The 17,523-nt window shown below is 46.3% G+C and overlaps 9 protein-coding genes across 9 annotated transcripts; 3 read left to right on the forward strand and 6 right to left on the reverse strand.

The window, feature by feature from the left end:
- Positions 1–69: 69 nt before the first annotated feature.
- V2V93DRAFT_369320 (DNA glycosylase) lies at positions 70–1,568 on the forward strand. Its single transcript, XM_066909991.1, has 6 exons — positions 70–137; positions 200–267; positions 326–677; positions 743–1,036; positions 1,127–1,427; positions 1,551–1,568. The coding sequence occupies exons 1-5, from the start codon at positions 99–101 to the stop codon at positions 1,343–1,345; spliced, it is 972 nt and encodes a 323-aa protein (XP_066766315.1). The 5' UTR covers positions 70–98; the 3' UTR covers positions 1,346–1,427; positions 1,551–1,568.
- Positions 1,569–1,613: 45 nt separating this feature from the next.
- V2V93DRAFT_358767 (uncharacterized protein) lies at positions 1,614–5,581 on the reverse strand (the record flags this gene model as incomplete). Its single annotated transcript, XM_066908072.1, has 3 exons — positions 1,614–2,404; positions 2,466–5,441; positions 5,503–5,581. The coding sequence occupies 3 exons, from the start codon at positions 5,579–5,581 to the stop codon at positions 1,614–1,616; spliced, it is 3,846 nt and encodes a 1,281-aa protein (XP_066766316.1).
- Positions 5,582–6,105: 524 nt separating this feature from the next.
- Positions 6,106–8,356, reverse strand: V2V93DRAFT_369325 (GLE1-like protein-domain-containing protein). Its single transcript, XM_066909992.1, has 4 exons — positions 8,018–8,356; positions 7,086–7,948; positions 6,897–7,028; positions 6,106–6,838 (listed from the first exon to the last, which is right to left on the reverse strand). The coding sequence occupies exons 1-4, from the start codon at positions 8,145–8,147 to the stop codon at positions 6,140–6,142; spliced, it is 1,824 nt and encodes a 607-aa protein (XP_066766317.1). The 5' UTR covers positions 8,148–8,356; the 3' UTR covers positions 6,106–6,139.
- Positions 8,357–8,438: 82 nt separating this feature from the next.
- Positions 8,439–9,209, forward strand: V2V93DRAFT_369326 (uncharacterized protein). The gene is made up of 4 exons (XM_066909993.1): positions 8,439–8,644; positions 8,699–8,739; positions 8,802–8,984; positions 9,040–9,209. The coding sequence occupies exons 1-4, from the start codon at positions 8,614–8,616 to the stop codon at positions 9,082–9,084; spliced, it is 300 nt and encodes a 99-aa protein (XP_066766318.1). The 5' UTR covers positions 8,439–8,613; the 3' UTR covers positions 9,085–9,209.
- V2V93DRAFT_380138 (Mob1/phocein) lies at positions 9,161–10,126 on the reverse strand (the record flags this gene model as incomplete). The annotated part of the gene is made up of 4 exons (XM_066912040.1): positions 9,161–9,533; positions 9,589–9,682; positions 9,737–10,056; positions 10,104–10,126. 4 exons carry the CDS (start codon positions 10,124–10,126, stop codon positions 9,161–9,163), a joined length of 810 nt encoding a protein of 269 aa, XP_066766319.1.
- Positions 10,127–10,410: 284 nt separating this feature from the next.
- Positions 10,411–11,760, reverse strand: V2V93DRAFT_405160 (6-phosphogluconate dehydrogenase; the record flags this gene model as incomplete). Its single annotated transcript, XM_066912649.1, has 2 exons — positions 11,423–11,760; positions 10,411–11,351 (listed from the first exon to the last, which is right to left on the reverse strand). Exons 1-2 carry the CDS (start codon positions 11,715–11,717, stop codon positions 10,411–10,413), a joined length of 1,236 nt encoding a protein of 411 aa, XP_066766320.1. The 5' UTR covers positions 11,718–11,760.
- A 597-nt stretch (positions 11,761–12,357) lies between these two features.
- V2V93DRAFT_369332 (uncharacterized protein) lies at positions 12,358–12,951 on the forward strand. Its single transcript, XM_066909994.1, has one exon. It carries the CDS (start codon positions 12,459–12,461, stop codon positions 12,759–12,761), a length of 303 nt encoding a protein of 100 aa, XP_066766321.1. The 5' UTR covers positions 12,358–12,458; the 3' UTR covers positions 12,762–12,951.
- Positions 12,952–14,511: 1,560 nt separating this feature from the next.
- V2V93DRAFT_369335 (ubiquitin-conjugating enzyme/RWD-like protein) lies at positions 14,512–15,792 on the reverse strand. The gene is made up of 2 exons (XM_066909995.1): positions 15,220–15,792; positions 14,512–15,148 (listed from the first exon to the last, which is right to left on the reverse strand). The coding sequence occupies exons 1-2, from the start codon at positions 15,538–15,540 to the stop codon at positions 14,774–14,776; spliced, it is 696 nt and encodes a 231-aa protein (XP_066766322.1). The 5' UTR covers positions 15,541–15,792; the 3' UTR covers positions 14,512–14,773.
- On the reverse strand, positions 15,793–17,412 carry V2V93DRAFT_386202 (glycoside hydrolase superfamily). Its single transcript, XM_066912265.1, has 4 exons — positions 17,255–17,412; positions 17,141–17,185; positions 16,974–17,084; positions 15,793–16,912 (listed from the first exon to the last, which is right to left on the reverse strand). The coding sequence occupies exons 1-4, from the start codon at positions 17,315–17,317 to the stop codon at positions 16,214–16,216; spliced, it is 918 nt and encodes a 305-aa protein (XP_066766323.1). The 5' UTR covers positions 17,318–17,412; the 3' UTR covers positions 15,793–16,213.
- Positions 17,413–17,523: the final 111 nt, after the last annotated feature.

Here is a 17,523-nt window from a genome sequence, read left to right on the forward strand (position 1 = left end):
TTTTGACGCGTCCGTTTGCTAAACCAGGGGTAATAGTAATAATATAGTCGCGTCTCTTGTTACAAAACATATTGCAATTTGCTATAATACTATAAACTATGAGCGCAATGTGGAAGCAGCTGCGGATACCTGGAAAGGTGAGTGTTTTTTTCTTGATAAAGCAAAATAAATCTCTCTAAGTGCAGGTCATAATATTTAGGAAGTCTCGCTTGATTGGATATTACCCAGCGGGCAGTCCTTCAGATGGAAGAAGGATGATGGAGAATGGTATACCCACTTTCCCTCATGATAAATAGCTAATCAAGAGCTAACTTTCTGTTGTCAGGATTTCTGTTATTCAAGATACAGTCGTCATCCTCCGTCAAGATGCAGATCTCAATATCACATACCGCACTTTAAGCCCCGACCCGCTTTCCAAAGGTTCAAGTTCTTCAGTCCTCCCATCCCCACCCGCATCTCCCGCTCCTCTCTTTGAAATCGACAGCGCAATACACGATTATTTCAATTCCTCAATAAAGCTTTCTTTACTTTATCGGGAATTCAGCGTCAGAGACAAGTATTTTAAAAGTATTGCGGCGCGATTTGCGGGTATTCGAATGCTTAGACAGGATCCCTGGGAATGTCTTTGCAGCTTCATATGTAGCAGCAATAACAGCATAAAACGTATTACTCAGATGGTACTTCTAATTTCTTGATATCTCATTATGAGAGCCTACGAGCTAACAAATCTTATACGTCGCAGGTAGACAATCTCTGCCAGACATACGGTACATACATCACAACCTATAACGGGACAGAATACTACACATTCCCACGCCCCAGCTCAATTGCAAAATCCCCGACCACAGTCTCAAAACTTCGACAGCTAGGATTCGGTTACCGCGCTGAATACGTATACAAAACGGCTAAAGCCGTTTCAGATTGGGAAATTGCTAATAACTCCTCGCTATCAAATATACGCGGAAAGCCTTACGATGAAGTTCGTGAGTTTTTGCTCCAATTTACCGGAGTTGGACCAAAAGTTGCTGACTGTGTGGTATGTTAAAACTTTCAGAAAAAGTTATCTAATTTGCTTCTTGGTCTATAGCATTTGTATATTGGGCAAGACTAAATATAGAGTTTTTAGGCACTAATGGCATTCGATTGCCACGAGTCGGTACCAATTGACACTCACGTATGGAACATCGCTAAACGTCGCTACAACCCAAAAACAAAAATGACCACAAAGGCAATGTCAAAAGTAGTCTACGACGAACTTTCACTTTACCTACGCGATCTATGGGGCCCGTTTGCGGGTTGGGCTCAGGCTGTAATTTTCATTTCAGAACTTCATAAAGACAAGTGAACCAATTTATTATTTTTATAGTAGTGCATATATATAATGTATTAGTTATAACTTTCCATAAATAATAAATAATCCTTGCTGCGTCATTATTAATAGTATAGAATAATTGAGTAGCTCATTGGAAAAAATTGCAGCTCCATTTTAAAATGCTCCAAACAAATTCACAACGAAAGCAAATACGTAACCACACAAATACAAAAGAAAGAAGGAAAAAAAAAAAAAAGGCAGGAAGATATTACGGTAAAAAAATTGCTTAGCGGCAAGCACCTCACACCGCAAACGGATTTAACGTCCGCACCGTCAAACACGGTAAGCTTTTGCCCACGTCGGCTCGCAACAACACAGGCACATGCGTCAACTCTTTAATCTCTTGAATTAACTCGTCTCCATTCACACGCGTCACAACATCACCTAAATATGCAGCTAACGCACTCGTATCCGCCTCGTCTGCCTGCTCAATCGCATTCATTTTTGTCATCGATGCCGTGCGCATCGGTTTCTCCTTCAATTCTCTTGATGGTGACCTCTTCATCGGCGAACCAGGAAGACTCTTGGAAGAGATCGCGAGCTCTGCTGGGTTCTCTCCACTTTCCGAAGAAACACGTTCCTCAAGCGACAATGAAGAGATATCAATTTTCTGATTATCCTGGGCTACGGCAGATCTAATGCTTGACGCTCGTCGTTGAGATCCTCCATTGTAATCCGACGATCGTTCGCGTTCTTCTTCAGGAACATACGTCGCCGAATCAACTCCTTTCTCCCAGTACAATTCAAGACACCTAGTATTTTTGTCAAACTCAGCTTTGACTAGCGGAAGTTGATCACAATGAACTCGCTTTTCGACACCAAACTCGGGAATCAGTACGTCAAAAGCAGATTCGTAAACGCTAATCACGACGGCGTCACGAATAAGCTGGCCGGTAGATGCGCTTAGATTGCTAATTGCTTCGCAAAGAAAAAGGTGTATAGATTGTTCTTCCGCATTTTTGGCTGCGTCCTTTCGGTCATTGCAGTGATCTGCTAATTTAGAAAGCGACTCCAAATCGGGAGAGTATTCCTCTGCAAAAAAAGGTTAATTAACTGCTAGAACATGATATACTATAACAATGATACTACTCACTGTTATTCAAAATAGCATCCAATTGACGGTGTACTAAGATATCCGCATATCTCCTTGTTGGCGACGAAAACGTGGTGTAGAGCGGCAAATTAAGTAGGTAATGCATATAATCGCTCCGCTGCTCCACTTTTCCGGCACAGAAATACTTCGCACGAGTTACAGTTTTCAAGAGAAGTGCCTCAAGTCCCTTGCGCGTATCGGCATCTTCAATCTGGAATAGGCTGCTTTGCAGCTTCGCACTGGACGAGCCATCGAAATTTAACCCCAGAATCGACATCTTCTCAAGGAATGCGTCAAGTCGATGCACATTAGGAGGCGAGTGACGACGCAAAAATGCTCTTTCGCCAAGCTTTTGCACTAGAATACTGGCAACAATAGAATTGATCTTGATCATGATTTCATCAACTAAAGACGAAGATTGATGTCGCTCAAATATGTTCACTTCGGCCGGAATCCGTTCGTCTTCAAGTTGATCCAACAAATGTAAGTGTGGTAAGTCAATCGACCGAGCATTCAATCTGCGCTTCCGGAATCCCTGTGCGATCGACTTCAAAAGATCCAAAGTCTCACTAACTTTGCTGTCCTCTGATCTAAGATCATTCGTCGAAACCATCGCATAGGCATTTACCGAGCTCTTACCCAGCCATAAATTCGAAATATCAAAAGTGTTCAAGTTAACATCCAGAACAACACTGAATGTGAAGCGAGTTTTTTCGACAGCCAGCGACAAGAATTGCTCGAGTAACTCATCAGGCAGCATAGGCACTACCTTCTCCATCATGAACACTGACGTTCCGCGCTGATTTGCTTCTCGATCAAGAGGGGTATTGGGATGAATATAAAAGCTCACATCAGCAATATGAACACCGATCTGCACGATAGCGTCGCTGGTTTTGCGAATATGTACAGCCTGATCAGCATATTTTGATCCCTTACTGCATAAGGCGACAACAGTCTCATCCGCGAAAGATCGGCGACTAGAATCAGTGCTTTCAAGTTTAGATAACGACAATAAGCTGCTCAATACAGAGTCTGTAAATTGATCATTCATAAAATTGCTATCTCGCAGAATAGCGTTAATCTCAACTGAGTGATCACTAGCTGGTCCCAAAGACTCAATAAGCATTCCAAACGGATGGAGAGAAGTTATGGGCCACCGCTTGATCGACGCCACAAACACTGTATTTGCATATTTCTCGTGGTTTTCAACAAAGTCCTTCGGTGCCTGTTCAGTTGGGATTGCAATCAACGGTACGCGCTTATCGGTCGGCTTAAACCAAACGATCTTTGGTTTGTCAGTCCGGCCCAAGTCATGCCTGTTATCGTCCTTCTTTTCAGACTCCTGCTTCTCCTTGGCAGCCTGCGACGACGGTCTCAGCAAACCCAAAGACCCACTGTAAACCTGTCCAGGGATACGTTCAATGACTGCAACAACATGACCAGCATAAAGCGGCTTGCTAGAATCGCTAATCTCATCTTCTTCGACTAAAAGAAGCCCTTGTCCTTCAACTTCGACATCGTCATTCTTCTTCTGTATCGGTCTCGTGCGCAGACTTCCACGTCTCTGAAGACCAGACTGAGTCTCTTCGCCTTCTTTTCTCTTCTTCTTCTCCTCTTTTTCGCGCTTGGATCCCCATACTTCATCGACAGTTAGTAACTCAACAGCTACCAAATCTCCTTCAAGCGCGCGGTTGCGATCTTTTGATCCGCAAATATATATATCAGCATCAAGAAGTCCATCAGTCGAAACATAGGCGTCCGACCTATTCTTCTTATTCACGCGCAGGATACCAGTAACCAAGCGGCCTTCAGCTACTAGCGCCGGAATAGACGCCTGCGAGAGATACGGTAGAAAGAGTGACTTGCGCTGCTGTTGTTGCAATTGCGACATTTGCTGAGGTTGAGAGGGAAACTGCAGTTGAGGATGCATAGGAGCGAAATCTTGCATCATACTGCGACCTGATCCTTGCATCTGGCCCATCGGAGGAGGAGGCTGCGATCCCTGGCCAGCATTGATCTGCTGTTGGGTGAATAAAGGAATGACACCTGGTTGAAATGTGTTTGCCGTAAAATGACCCGAAGTTTGAGAACTCAAGGAATTGGACATAGAGCCCCGTGATCGATGGCCGGGGAAGAATTGCTGCGGGGCTTGCTGCTGCTGTTGGTGTTGGGGTTGCGGCGAGATTCCGATCGAATTTTCTGAAAATTGGGCACTGCTTCGACGCCAATCACTGTCAAAATTGCGTGAGCCAGATCTCGAATGGCTTTGTGTTCGACCGTGGTTGTTATTATTGCTATTACTTTCATTGAAGCCAGCGCCATTGCTGTTATTAGGCGGAAAACTAAAGCCGCCAGGCTGAGGCGACGACCGCATGAAATCCTCAAAGTCGGCATTCGTGCCCTGGCTACGAGAATGGCCATGCCGGTTCGATTTGGCTGCACTCGAATTATCAACCGCATTAGGCTTCATAGGCGGAAACTGGAAATTAGACGTAGCCTGTACATTCCCGCTCGAAGCACCAGACTGTGACCCTGCTTGCTTTTGCTGCTGGGCAAGCATTGCAGCACGCTTTGCCTCTGGAAGAGCGAGCGAATGTCGGCGCGTATGTCCTTGCTGCTGACCACCACCGTTGCTCATGCGCTGCTGGCTCTGATTGCGATTGCCGCTGCTATTCGGTTCATACATCATAGAAGATTTAGCAGTAGCATGTGAATTTCCCATGACCTGAAAGCCAGGAACTGATGACTGAGCACGACGATGAGTTCCAGATGGACCCTGATTTGGAGATGGACCAGGGAAGCCGAAAGACTGATTGGGCGAGGACATGAAATTCGGAATCTGGGGCATCGCCGGAGAAGTCTGCATGCCCGGGGCACCAAGGAGTCCCGCTTGCGCAAATTGCTGCTGCTGTGCGAGGAGCTGCTGCTGCTGTGCCTGGAGCATATCCATTTGCTGCTGAAGCGCTAGCTGCTCGACTAAAAGCGAAATGTCAGTATTGACCCAGGAAGCAAAGACTAATCATATGGCACAACTTACTCATCAACGGGGTGAGCTCAGAAGGAGATCTGCGGTGGGCGATGTGAAGGCCCCGGCCGCGTCCCTGCTGGTTTTGCATCGTGAAGACCAAAGACTTGAAATCCAGTCAGATTCCGGATCAAAGCTGATTCGATGCGCAACACACACGTAAGACACTTACTCAACAAAACTCGCTCAACTCTGGTATGCAAAAGAAGATAAAAGATATTTCAAGCTCTAAAAAGATTGTGGAGAATGGGATCGGGTGCCCGCAAAAGCTGAAACGAGGAAATTGATGCGGGTAGTGACTTAGTATAACTTGAGCCACGATCCTCTTGTGCTGATCAAGATTAAAACTGCAAATCAGATGGATCTCTGCAAAAAGAATCGGCAAAATAAATAAAAAGAAATGAAATGGGTTGTTCTGAAAAGGAGGGCAGAACGAGAGAGTGATGCGGTCCTGGAAGCAGAAGGAGACGGAGACTGGAAAGGATTGATGAGTGTAAACATTTTTGAGGGATTGGTACTAGATAGCCTGCCCTTGCCCTTGCCCAGCAGATTGCGCTGTATTAATTAACAGCTACCTGTTCAGGAGCTAATGTTATTCTACCAAGATACTTTGCTTAAATGGTTGTAAATAATAATTGTAAGTAGGATTCTATACATCAGTCGGTCTCTCAATGCCTAATTTTCCAGTCGTCATCCATGTTTCGCCCAGCAACCGCAGCCTTGCCGCAGCCGGGAAGCGCTTCTCAGCAACAGCTGCAGTCCAGTTATCCCACATCAGCATCAAAATCTTCTTACTCTGCTCACCATACGCCGCTGAAAATCGCTCGGCATTAATGTCCCACCAAGCAGCAGCAACCGTGTAGTGTGCGTTCGTTAGTTGCGCGACTGGTGTATTCACTAGCCGAGCAGCAAATGTCCAGCTATGGTGCATTGGATACGGCTGTGCTAAGACGGAGGTTGGTCCTAGAGACATTCCCGTCATCGCTGCCCAAATCATCGCAATACCACCCATACGCTCGCAATATTGTGATTCTTCCTCCCACTTATCGTCAATACGTTTGTAACCCATGCGTATCCGACCTTCGACAGTGTCAATAGAGCAGGTATATCCGATCACGTAAGGACACTTTTTCACAATTCGCGCAATCAGAATATCTCTCAGCAGCGGATGCTGGCCCATGAGAAACACTGTAAGAGTTCCTAGTGGATATGCAGACACTGGTGATACAATTGTCTCTGTCTCCGCCTGGTCTACCAAGGCTTTACTGAACGCATTTAATGTATAACGATAGGCAATATCCGGGCCTTTATTTCGCACATCGACAAATACTTGTCTAAGCTCGCCGACCTGATTGAACAATCGTCAGAACCGAAACCAAAAAAAAAATAGATATTCAAATGCATACAATTAGCTTGATTTGCTCGCGGCTATTTGTAATTTGTCCAAGCTTTGGCTTGATCTTACGCCTGATCTCGGAGCAGTATTTTTGCAATTCCTTGTCTTTTGAGACAGGCTGCACGATTTCACTTTTGATATTCTATATTCTCATCAGCACCACCAATACTTTATAACAGTAAATCAATGTGCTACTTACCGCAATCAGCTTTGAATAATAGTCTCTTTCCGCTTTCACCTCGTCCACATACACCAGTTCAGTATTCGGCTGGGGTACGGGTGTCGGGTTAAATTTTACCTTAATGGTATCCGGTTCGATCTTAGATGCTTCTTTCTTTCCTAGAGCAAGTCCTGGCGGCGGTGAAGGCATTCGCTCGTTCAAATCCGGCTCCGGCGGTAACGGCGCATCATCGACGATTGTCCTCCCAGACACCACCTTTACCTCCTCAAAATCGTCATCGCTTTCTGCAGGACCGGCTGTCTCTATATTCTGCTGCTGTCTAGCAAGCCGCTCTTGTTCACGTTTGGCAGCATCTGAAATTTGATTTTGGCTCTTTTTTACCTGATCAGGCAGCTCTGCCCGCCCTCGCTCCGGGTGTTCATTTTGTGCTTTCCCCTCTTGCTCTTCATTTCTCCTCATCTCTTCTATTTTTCTTTGCGTTTCCTCTTCCGATTTCTTTTTCTCTTTCTCTTCTTTCTTTATTCGTTCTTCTTCCGCCTTTTTCTGCTTTTCTACTTCTTCTTTCTTCCGTTTGCTCTCCTCCAATGCTCGATCGGCGTCGATCCCTACAGCAATGATCTCCCACATCCGCTCACTTCGCATACTCCAATACGCCTCCTCGATACGCTCAAGTTCTTTCAATTTGTTCTCGTTAACAGCGCGCTGCTGCATCACGAATTCATCCTCAAAAAATGACACTTCTTTGCTCACTGATCTAGCGAACGCGGAAGGTGCCATTGTCGCATTATATAGCTCGTCTAGCTTGCGTGATTCGCGCTCGCTCTTGCTACGCGTACGTAAATGCCGGCGAAAAGTAGGTATCTCGGTGTGATTTACGCTTGCTATAATAATATCGAATAAAATCAGTCAATTTGACATGAAAGTATATTATCAATGAAAATACAACTCACATATGCCTTGAACATCAAATTCAGGAAGAGTAACGAACTTTCGCTGAGTATTCTTCTTCTTTTCAGAATTCAATTTACGACGAGACTCCAAGTCTGAGTTCTCGTCTGAATCGAAAGAGAATGCCACCATTGTAAAAACTCAAGCGAGAAAGAAGAAACAGTGTCGAAGTGATGTGCAGGAATGAAACTGACTACCAAAGAAACCGATGCAGAAGTATTACTTTCAAAAGATAATAATCCAGATCTTGCAAACAAATAGTAATGAGATACCTTAAATATATAAAACAATTGATCATATCATTATTGGTCCATGATTGCAATGTTTAGAAAGTAACGAAACGAAGCAAAGGTAAAATTTAAAATGAGAACTCCAACGCCGCACTCTTCAGCTTTTGCTCGAGTTCCTGAATCTACCTTTCACCAGCAAATATCACACAAACATCTAAACAATCAAAACAAAATACAGATATCCAGTGGCCGTAAAGATATGATCAACGGTCTAGTGTAATACTTTGACTTTTACGGTTATATAGAAACAAGCATTCCTCTCACGAGACACTCAAAAAGACACAGAAAAGATATAGAACGATAATATAATGGCGAGCAGTTTACAGACATATGTCAATCGTGAGTAAACACTGGCAATATACCAATCATTTATATACTAATATTGTGATACAGAGACAATCATTGTAATGACTTCCGACGGCCGCCTATTTTCGGTACGGTTCACGATATTCATATCGAAATTTCACCGATATAGATCTAACAGCTACTCTTCCAGGGAATCCTGCAAGGCTACGACCAGCAAACAAATCTGATTCTCAATGACACAAAAGAGCGAGTAATTACACCAGACATGCCAACAGAAATTTTAGAGTTGGGACTCTATTTGATCCGCGGCGATAGTGTGGTGCTCTGCGGACTTGTTGATATTGCAATGGATTCGGATATTGATTGGGATAAAGTGAGTTTTCTTTTTATGTCATTTATCTCAGAAGCATGAATCTAACTGGCTTTAGGTTCGAGGACAAAAGCTGCATACTACAAAAAGACCTGTACGATAATGTATATACTTTAATATACTTATAAACCAAAACTACATGATACAGACAAGAAAATCCATCCCAATGATTGAAGAAATCATACCTTTCCCTGGCCCTCAAACGACTCAATAAGCTCCTTTAATGGCTCAGTATCGCGAGCATCTAACAGCTCAAACTCTTTTGAAAAACTAATGAAATGCGCAAAGAAAGAGTTCCAATGAGCTTCAAGACTAAGATGCACGACAGTCTCGAAATGGTTGTAATATATATGCGCGAAAATACGAAACATCTGCTTAAAAATATTCTGCAAGGTCATCGGAAAATGAGGAGGGAAAGGGACACCGGCTTTTGTAGGAAAAAGTGTTTGATCGTTCAATTTGTTGGAGGTCCATGTCAGGACATAGTCGATGTAGGTTGAGGCTGGAAGACGGATCTGCTTTTTGCTCATGTCGAGCCAGGTGTAGTCAATTCTACATAAACAGTCAGCTATTTTGTCAAAGGATATACAGATAAAACGGGATGTACCCTGGACCAGCGCTCATTGATGGACATGTTTGGGGAGTGCAGAAATCAGATATAATTCCATAGAAGAGGTTGAGATATGTGAAGAATTCGAATACTACCAGATTAGAATCAAAAATTTTACACCAAAATAACAGTACCATAAACATACCATTTAGGGCAAGCCACTCGCCCATGTCAACATATTTGGGCAAGACCACTATCGTCTTGAAGCTTCCTTTGACCAACGCAGTGCGCACAAAGGGCTGCGAAAGAAAGAGCGGTTTTGGCACAGGGACTACCTGCTGCTGCTGAACATGCCCATAGGATGATTTGGCTTGATTTGCCCCAGACAGTGACGACTGACCAGAGGATATACTTGAAGATGTCCGCAAAAAGGAAGGATGTTGCTGCTGTTGCTGTTGATGCTGCTGCTGCTGCTGTTGTTGTTGTTGCTGCTTATTTTTCCGCGACGAACGACCAAAGCCACGACTAAACCTATCAGTAAAAGCATACAATAATATTGAATAAACACGTACCCAAAATTATTGAAGAAAGACATTCTGTACAATTGGCTGCTCAAAAGCAAGATACGTGACGCGTAGAGCAAGCACGAAAGGGGTGCGAGGCAAACACACCGTTACCCGGCTCATATACTCTACAATCAACATATTACATACATATTATTATAATTGCATTCGAACGATGAATACTAATTCAGAAAATATAAATCAAGACGTTATTCATCTACTCTAAACTGATTACGCTGGCCAAAAAATCAACAACAGATCAACTCTTGCGAGAATTTTCGTACACATAAAACTTTTTACTTATAGACAGCAGCAATTATTCTCTGTTCTCAGGTCTGAGCTTGCGGACCTCCTTGCCGGCTTTCCAGATCTCAAGATCCCGAATAGCCTGGAGCTCGATCTCAAATTTGGCACGGTAATCGGGCTGACCGTTGAACTCAAGCGATCGTTTGGTCTCGGTACCGTTCTTGACAGAGTCATAAAGATCGTTGAAGACGGGCTTCAGAGCGTCCTTGAACTTGGGCGACCAGTCGAGAGCACCGCGGCGGGCAGTGGTAGAGCAGGCATCGTACATGTAGTCCATACCGTACTTGCCAATGAGAGGGTAGAGGGACTGGGTGGCCTCCTCGACAGTCTCGTTGAAGGCCTCAGAGGGAGTGTGACCGCGCTCGCGGAGCACCTCATACTGGGCGAGGAACATACCATGGATACCACCCATGAGACAACCACGCTCACCGTAGAGGTCAGAGTAAACCTCCTTCTCGAAGGTGGTCTCGTAGAGGTATCCGGAGCCAATGGCGACACCGATGGCGGTAGCCTTCTCGTAGGCGCTGCCGGTGACGTCCTGGAACACAGCGAAGGAGGAATTAATGCCACGGCCCTCCTTGAAGAGGGAGCGGACAGTGCGACCGGAACCCTTGGGGGCGACGAGAACGACGTCGACACCCTCGGGGACGTCAACCTTGGTGAGATCCTTGAAGACGACAGAGAAACCATGGGAGAAATAGAGAGTCTTGCCGGGGGTGATGAGGGGTTTGATGTGAGGCCAGGTCTCGGACTGGGCGGCGTCAGAGAGAAGGTTCATGACGATGTCACCCTTGCTGATGGCCTCGTCGACGTCAAAAAGGGTCTCGCCTGGAACCCAGCCATCCTCCTGAGCGGCCTTCCAGGAGGCACCGTCTTTTCGGACACCAATGATGACGTTGAGACCGTTATCACGGAGGTTAAGACCTTGTCCGTATCCTGAAGAGTTAAAAACTAAACATTAGCGTCTGGCAACAAACAACAGTCTGAAATGTGCATAAATGATGCAAATAAACAATACGCACCCTGCGAACCGTAGCCAATCAAGGCAAAGGTCTGGTCCTTGAAGTACTCGTGGAGCTTCTCGGAGGGCCACTCGGAGCGCTCATGAACCTTCTCAAGCTCGCCATTCTGGGCAAAGTCGATCATCTTGAGACCGCGGACCTGCTGGGCGGAAACCTGGTTCTGAGCAGCGGCGAGGGTAGGGCGGGCGAGCTGGCGGGCAGCCTGGACGAGGGTCCTCCGCTGGACGGCGGAGACAGACTTGAGAGGTCTGCTCGAGGCAGAGCGGATCTGGCGAGAGAGAGCACGGGAGGCCATAATTGATAGAAGAAGAGGAAGCGGTGGTGGTGAAGAAGAAGAGGAGGAAGAGGAGTAAAGTAAAGATGGGGAAGAAGTTTTTTTACGACTCATTTTCAGCGATCACGGCCAATAAGGTTTGTATACGCGCCGACATCGGCGTGGGTCTGGTGTATTTGTATATATCTGTATGGTTCTGCTGATGAAGACGATTTATATTCTGTAGGTTGTACTTGTATTCAATTGCTTGTTGTTTACCTATTGAAATTATATATACTTTTTCTGTTCTATCTCTTCCGTCTCATTCAGAATATCTTTTATCTAAATATAGTCACGTGATAGAGCTGATACTCGTATTACCTAATATCGTTCCTTCCTTATGGACTAATTTAAATTCATCATTCATATTATCACTTATTGTACAAATATAGTACTCATCCATACTCTTCTCTTCTCTTACATTTCTATTCTGTGTGATATTATACTGCGGAAGCGGCTCTGACGTAATCTCATAATAGCCGCAGCTTCGCCTCGCTCAACTTCCTCAACTCTCTTTCCTACGTTTTTATCCTCCTCTTCCTCATCTTCTTCCGCCCCCTTTTCCTGCCGTTTTCATAGTTATAAATGGCTGGTCCTCCTCCTCCTCCTCCGCCTCCGCCACCTCCCGGATTTGGTGGTCCTCCTCCACCGCCGCCGCCACCTCCCGGTTTTGGCGGTCCTCCTCCACCGCCTCCCGCCGCTGGGCCGCCTCCCGCCGCCGCAATGGCAGGCAGGGGCGCTCTTCTCGGCGAGATCCAGCGCGGAAAGCAGCTCAGAAAGGCTGTAACAAATGATCGCAGTGCTCCCTCTGTGTCTGGTGGTCCCGTTGGCGGGGCTAGCAGTGGTGCGGGCACCAGCCGGCCCTCTGCCGGTGCTCCTCCTATTCCATCTTCCTCGTCCGCTGGTGCTGCTCCATCAGAACCGCCAGTGGGTAATCCCATGCTCGCCGGTCTTTTTGCTGGTGGCATGCCCAAACTTAAAAGCAGAGGTGGTATCGTCACCGGAGGTATCTTTATTAACTCTTGATCCAATATTCTCATATCTGTACCTGTTTACTGATCTCCATTTCTTCAGCTCACGACTCCTCCGCTCCCTCATCCCCGGCCATGCCTTCCCATCGGCCAAGCCATGCTAAGACTCCTTCAACAGCCTCTATTGCTCCGCCGATGCCTTCATCAAGACCTGCCTTGTCTGCAGCTGTACCGGCACCACCGATGCCATCCGGTAGACCCCCCTCCTCCGCCCCTCCTATTCCATCCGCAGTACCTCCACCCCTCCCCTCTACAGCTCCACCAGCTCCAACAGCAGCTCCCCCTATTCCGTTCACAGCTCCTCCGCCGCCATTCATGTCTCCCCCCTCTCAGCCGACTCATCGGCCTCAGAAATCAACAAGTTCAATTTCTAGTGTCGCTACTCCTCCCATCCCATCCAATCTGCCTCCTACTCCTCCTAGTGCTCCGTCATTTGCCCCACCACCGCCACCGCCTCCTCCTACTGGACTTGCGCCTCCTCCTCCTTCATCTGCTGCTCCACTGGCGCCTCCTCTTCCATCGAGCGCAGCCCCTCCCGCTCCACCCTTACCTTCTTCGGGTGCTCCACCTGCACCACCATTACCTTCATCTGTGGCACCACCGGCACCACCACCGCCGCCACCTCCAGCATTTTCGGTCTCAGCACCAGATTCTCAAAGCAGCAGCAATGCGGCTTCGTCACGAATAGCAATGCCAGCCGATCTAATGGCACAGATCAGAGGTCATCGTAAAGACAAATCGGAGTCGTCCGTCGAATCTGAATCTGGTCCCATTGCTGCCACTGCTCGGCCAGCATTCAGTGCGCCTCCTCCGCCATCACTTAGTGCGCCGCCTCCTCCTTCGTTCAATGCACCGCCTCCTCCTACATCCAGTGCTCCTCCTCCTCCTCCACTTCCTCATTCAGGTCCTCCACCTGCTCCGCCGCTTCCTTTCTCGAGTGCACCTATACCTCCAACCGCGAGTGCGTCGCCTATAGCTTCGAGAAGTGCGCCTCCTCCTTTAGCACCTCTGTCAGTTTCGGCCCCGGCTCCGCCCTCAGGTGCACCTCCTCCACCTCCGCCTGTTCCATCAAACGCACCGCCCCCACCACCACCACCACCACCACCCGCCGGTACTTCATACAATTCTGACGACGGAGAAGGATTTGACTATGAAGACGATGAAGAAGACGACGAGGAAGAAGAGCCTTCGCGGCCCCCCTTCCAGCAAGTCACAAGCATGCTCCTACCCGCTACTCCGGCGCCACCGCCGCCTCCGGCTCCCCTATCATCTGTTATGCAGCATTCGCACACACCATCTTCCGCATCATCATCTTCTTTGGGCTTACCGCCTCCGCCGCCACCACCGCCCCCATCCAGTGCGTCAGCGTCAAACGGTCGATCATCAGGCGGACTTCCACCGCCACCACCACCGCCGCCTTCAAAAGCACCATCAGCACCAGCCCCTTCACTTTCACCATCAAATTCTGTCTCGTCGCGCACTTCTGGCGTACGTCGCGGTCCTGGGGCATATAAAAACATCCGAGATCTCAATGCGGCATCGTATACAATCAGCGGAAGCGGTAAAAAACTCGAGATTAATGATTCAAAGTATAGATTCAAGTCGGAGAATGATTTACCGAAACCGCGACGATTTGAAGGCAAGCAGAAATTGTATCCTAGTGGGCGTGGAAGTTCTGTGCCGCTAAATTTCTCAATATTTACTTAGAGTTTATTTTTTGTTTGTTTAGTTTACTCTGTATGTAACGTCTACGTGTCATAGAAATGCGAATATAGGTCCTTTTCATCTCATTTTTCGCGTATTTTCCCTTTTTTTCAATTTTTTTTTCTTTGAATTGTAGCATGTTTTATTTGAAGAGCTACAGCGCAGCTGGTAAACAAAATAGCTCGCTCGCCGCTTACTTATGCAGTCAGGTAGCATTGTTATTAATTGACACAAACACACAAACACAAAATTAGGTGAAAAGAAAGGTAAAATGAGAGACTCCAAGCGAATAACAAATAAATATTATAGTCGCTTCATACCGACTTTCTTCTTTGGCTTTGTAGTCTTCACAGGTGATCCAGGAGCAGCTCCTCTTTGCGTATGCTCAAGCGGTCGTAACACATTCTTATCTACAGACAGCTGCTGCGAAGATTGATCTATATCAGCATAAATCGTGCCTGAGTTTTCCTCAGATTCAGTGGCTGTAGCAGTTGTAGCAGCTGTAGAAGATGATGTGGAGGGAGTCGATTGTGCGAATGAGGAACGTTTGAGAGCGTGTACGTTTGTCATTAAGCGGGCCATACGTTCAAAGTCTTCAAAGTTTTCTAGAAGTAATTTCCCCGCTTCCTCATTTAATGCCGATTCAGGATTCGGTTCAATAAGAAGACATCGAATAACCTAGCCTCAAAAAATTAATCCCTTCAAACTCATCAATTTAGAAATTAAAAACCAGAACGGATAAAACGCACCAACAGCACGTGCTTTAAATCCACTTGCGAACTCCAATCCCGCTTCAAAGTATCGACACAAACTTCCCCAGAATTAGGTTGCACATTCGGATGGAAAATCTTCGTCTCAAAGTACGCTTTTGGCGGACTACCAGGATAATCAGCCGGGATAATCAACCGCACTTTCCACGCGCCTTCAGAGTATGGTGTGGATGCCGGTCCAAGGAGATGCACAGAAACTTTCGTCAAATCTGATGGGCCACCTTCGGGAACTATGATATCTGGATGCGGCGAGGATTTGTAGAGAGATGCGATATCGGTGCGGAGGCGAGCGAGCGTCATGTTATGTCTGTCTGCTTGGGTTTGTATACTTATTTCCCGCTGGCCTCTTTTATAAACGATATTGATAGTTTTTTAAAGAAAAAGGATAGGCAAAAAATATAAATATAAACGCCTTCGAACCGAGTAAGGACAAAGTTAAAGAAAGGGATCAGCAGAGAGAAAGATTATAAGAGAGTTGATCTGGGCACGCGATTGAGAGCGAGTGTATACACGAATCCGTCTTTTTGGCGCGGCGCTCTCTGTTTTTGTAAACAGACAAAGCAAATCGTCGCCGCATTCGGCATTCGTCTGACAAAACTAGCATTTATTTTCTGTTTGTTTCATTTAATCGACCAGATGGCAAAATAGCAATGAAACAAAATCAAAACAAATATTGTTTCCAAACATTCTATGAAAAAAGCTACAGGCGAGATAGTAATTTTATAATAAACCTGCACTTGACGTCTTGATTAACGCTCCATCATTGCCGAAATGGAAAGCAAATGTACACAAACAAGATATTCTAAATAGATATAAAACCCAAAGACATAGTACTCATAAATAAAAAGAATAAGCTAAATATAGATATGAATTAAATACGGGAATATATGCAATCGTGCTAATCCCCATCCTTGTCTAAAATTTTCGAATCCTCTTTATCGTTCACAGCAAAACACACACTTTAGTCCTCTTTTTAGTCAAACTCGCAAGACAGCGAAAACTTGGGACTAGTGCTGTCGTCCGTCCAGACACCCCAATGAGTCTCAACACCCGAGACACCAGAAGTAACAGGCTTCCACGACTCGTCAAAGGCCTCAAAGACAAGAGTGTTGATACCCCAGGCGCGGATTCCGCAAATACTCTCCTGCCAGAACTGTGCAGCGTTGTCGACAGACGGCACGGACGACTCATAGCTACCACCCGACGTAGGCCAGCCAGTTTCACCAATCCAGAAAGAAATATCAGTTGAGCCCTTAGTAGACTGAATAACCTGCAAAGCCTGCATGATGTCGTCGACAAAAGAGTGCGAAGAGTTGGCCATAGTTTGTCCCTGCCAGTATGAGAACGCGTTGGCAAACACAATATCAGAGCTCGAGATGACATCAGCGTTTGCGCCATCAACGAGGACGTTCCACGAGTCGACGGTGCCGACTGGCACGTTCGAATAACCATCAATAGCATGCACGAGCTCACGAACCTCATCGATGCGCGATGCGAGGTCAGAGGCCGACAAATCGGCACGGTAAAGGGCTTCGGATCCGACGGTTATACCGAGAATGTAAGAAGCGTCGATGGTGGGGAGGTAGGCGGAAAGAGCGGCCTTTTCGGAGGCGAAGTGGCTGTCATCAGTCGGCCACACGCCGAGGAAGAGCTTGAAGTTCTTCTCTTTGAGCTGTCATAGACTGGCGTTAGATTCAAATACTCGAAAACAATACAAAAAAAACTCCACATACAGCAGGAATGATATTGGCAAGAGTGTAGCAGTCAGAGGAAGCGTAGACACGGACAGTGTCAGTGTAACCGCTTATAGTCTCAAAGTCGGAGATGTAATCGTCGGATGTTTTCTAGAGCACACATTAGTCACTATACCATTCATTGTAACACTAAGATTTCAACATACGCAAGCCGAGTCGCTGTTTCGCTGGACACCCAAATCAAAACCGAGCTACATGGAGAAAAATAGCGATTAGAGATGCCTAGCATAGGATATCCCGAGCACACAACACAAACATACCGAGCCTATGGCGGAGGCATAACCCACGACGGAGAACAGAGCAGCAATAGAATTAAAACGCATTGTTTATTTGCACAAGAAATATGAACAAGTAAAGAGCGTGGATTAGTGCTTCGAAGAAAGAGAAAAGTAAATAAAAACCGACGAAAGCGGCAGCGGCGGCGTGAGCGCGTCCAAAACCGGAGGCATTCTCATTCCATCGACAACTCACATTTATTTTTAGACAACTCACATATGATCACAACTCACACCCTCGTTTTTAATCTATC

The sequence above is a fragment of the Kockiozyma suomiensis genome (assembly GCF_038497685.1).
Source record: "Kockiozyma suomiensis strain NRRL Y-17356 unplaced genomic scaffold V2V93scaffold_6, whole genome shotgun sequence".
Lineage (NCBI taxonomy): Eukaryota > Fungi > Ascomycota > Lipomycetes > Lipomycetales > Lipomycetaceae > Kockiozyma > Kockiozyma suomiensis.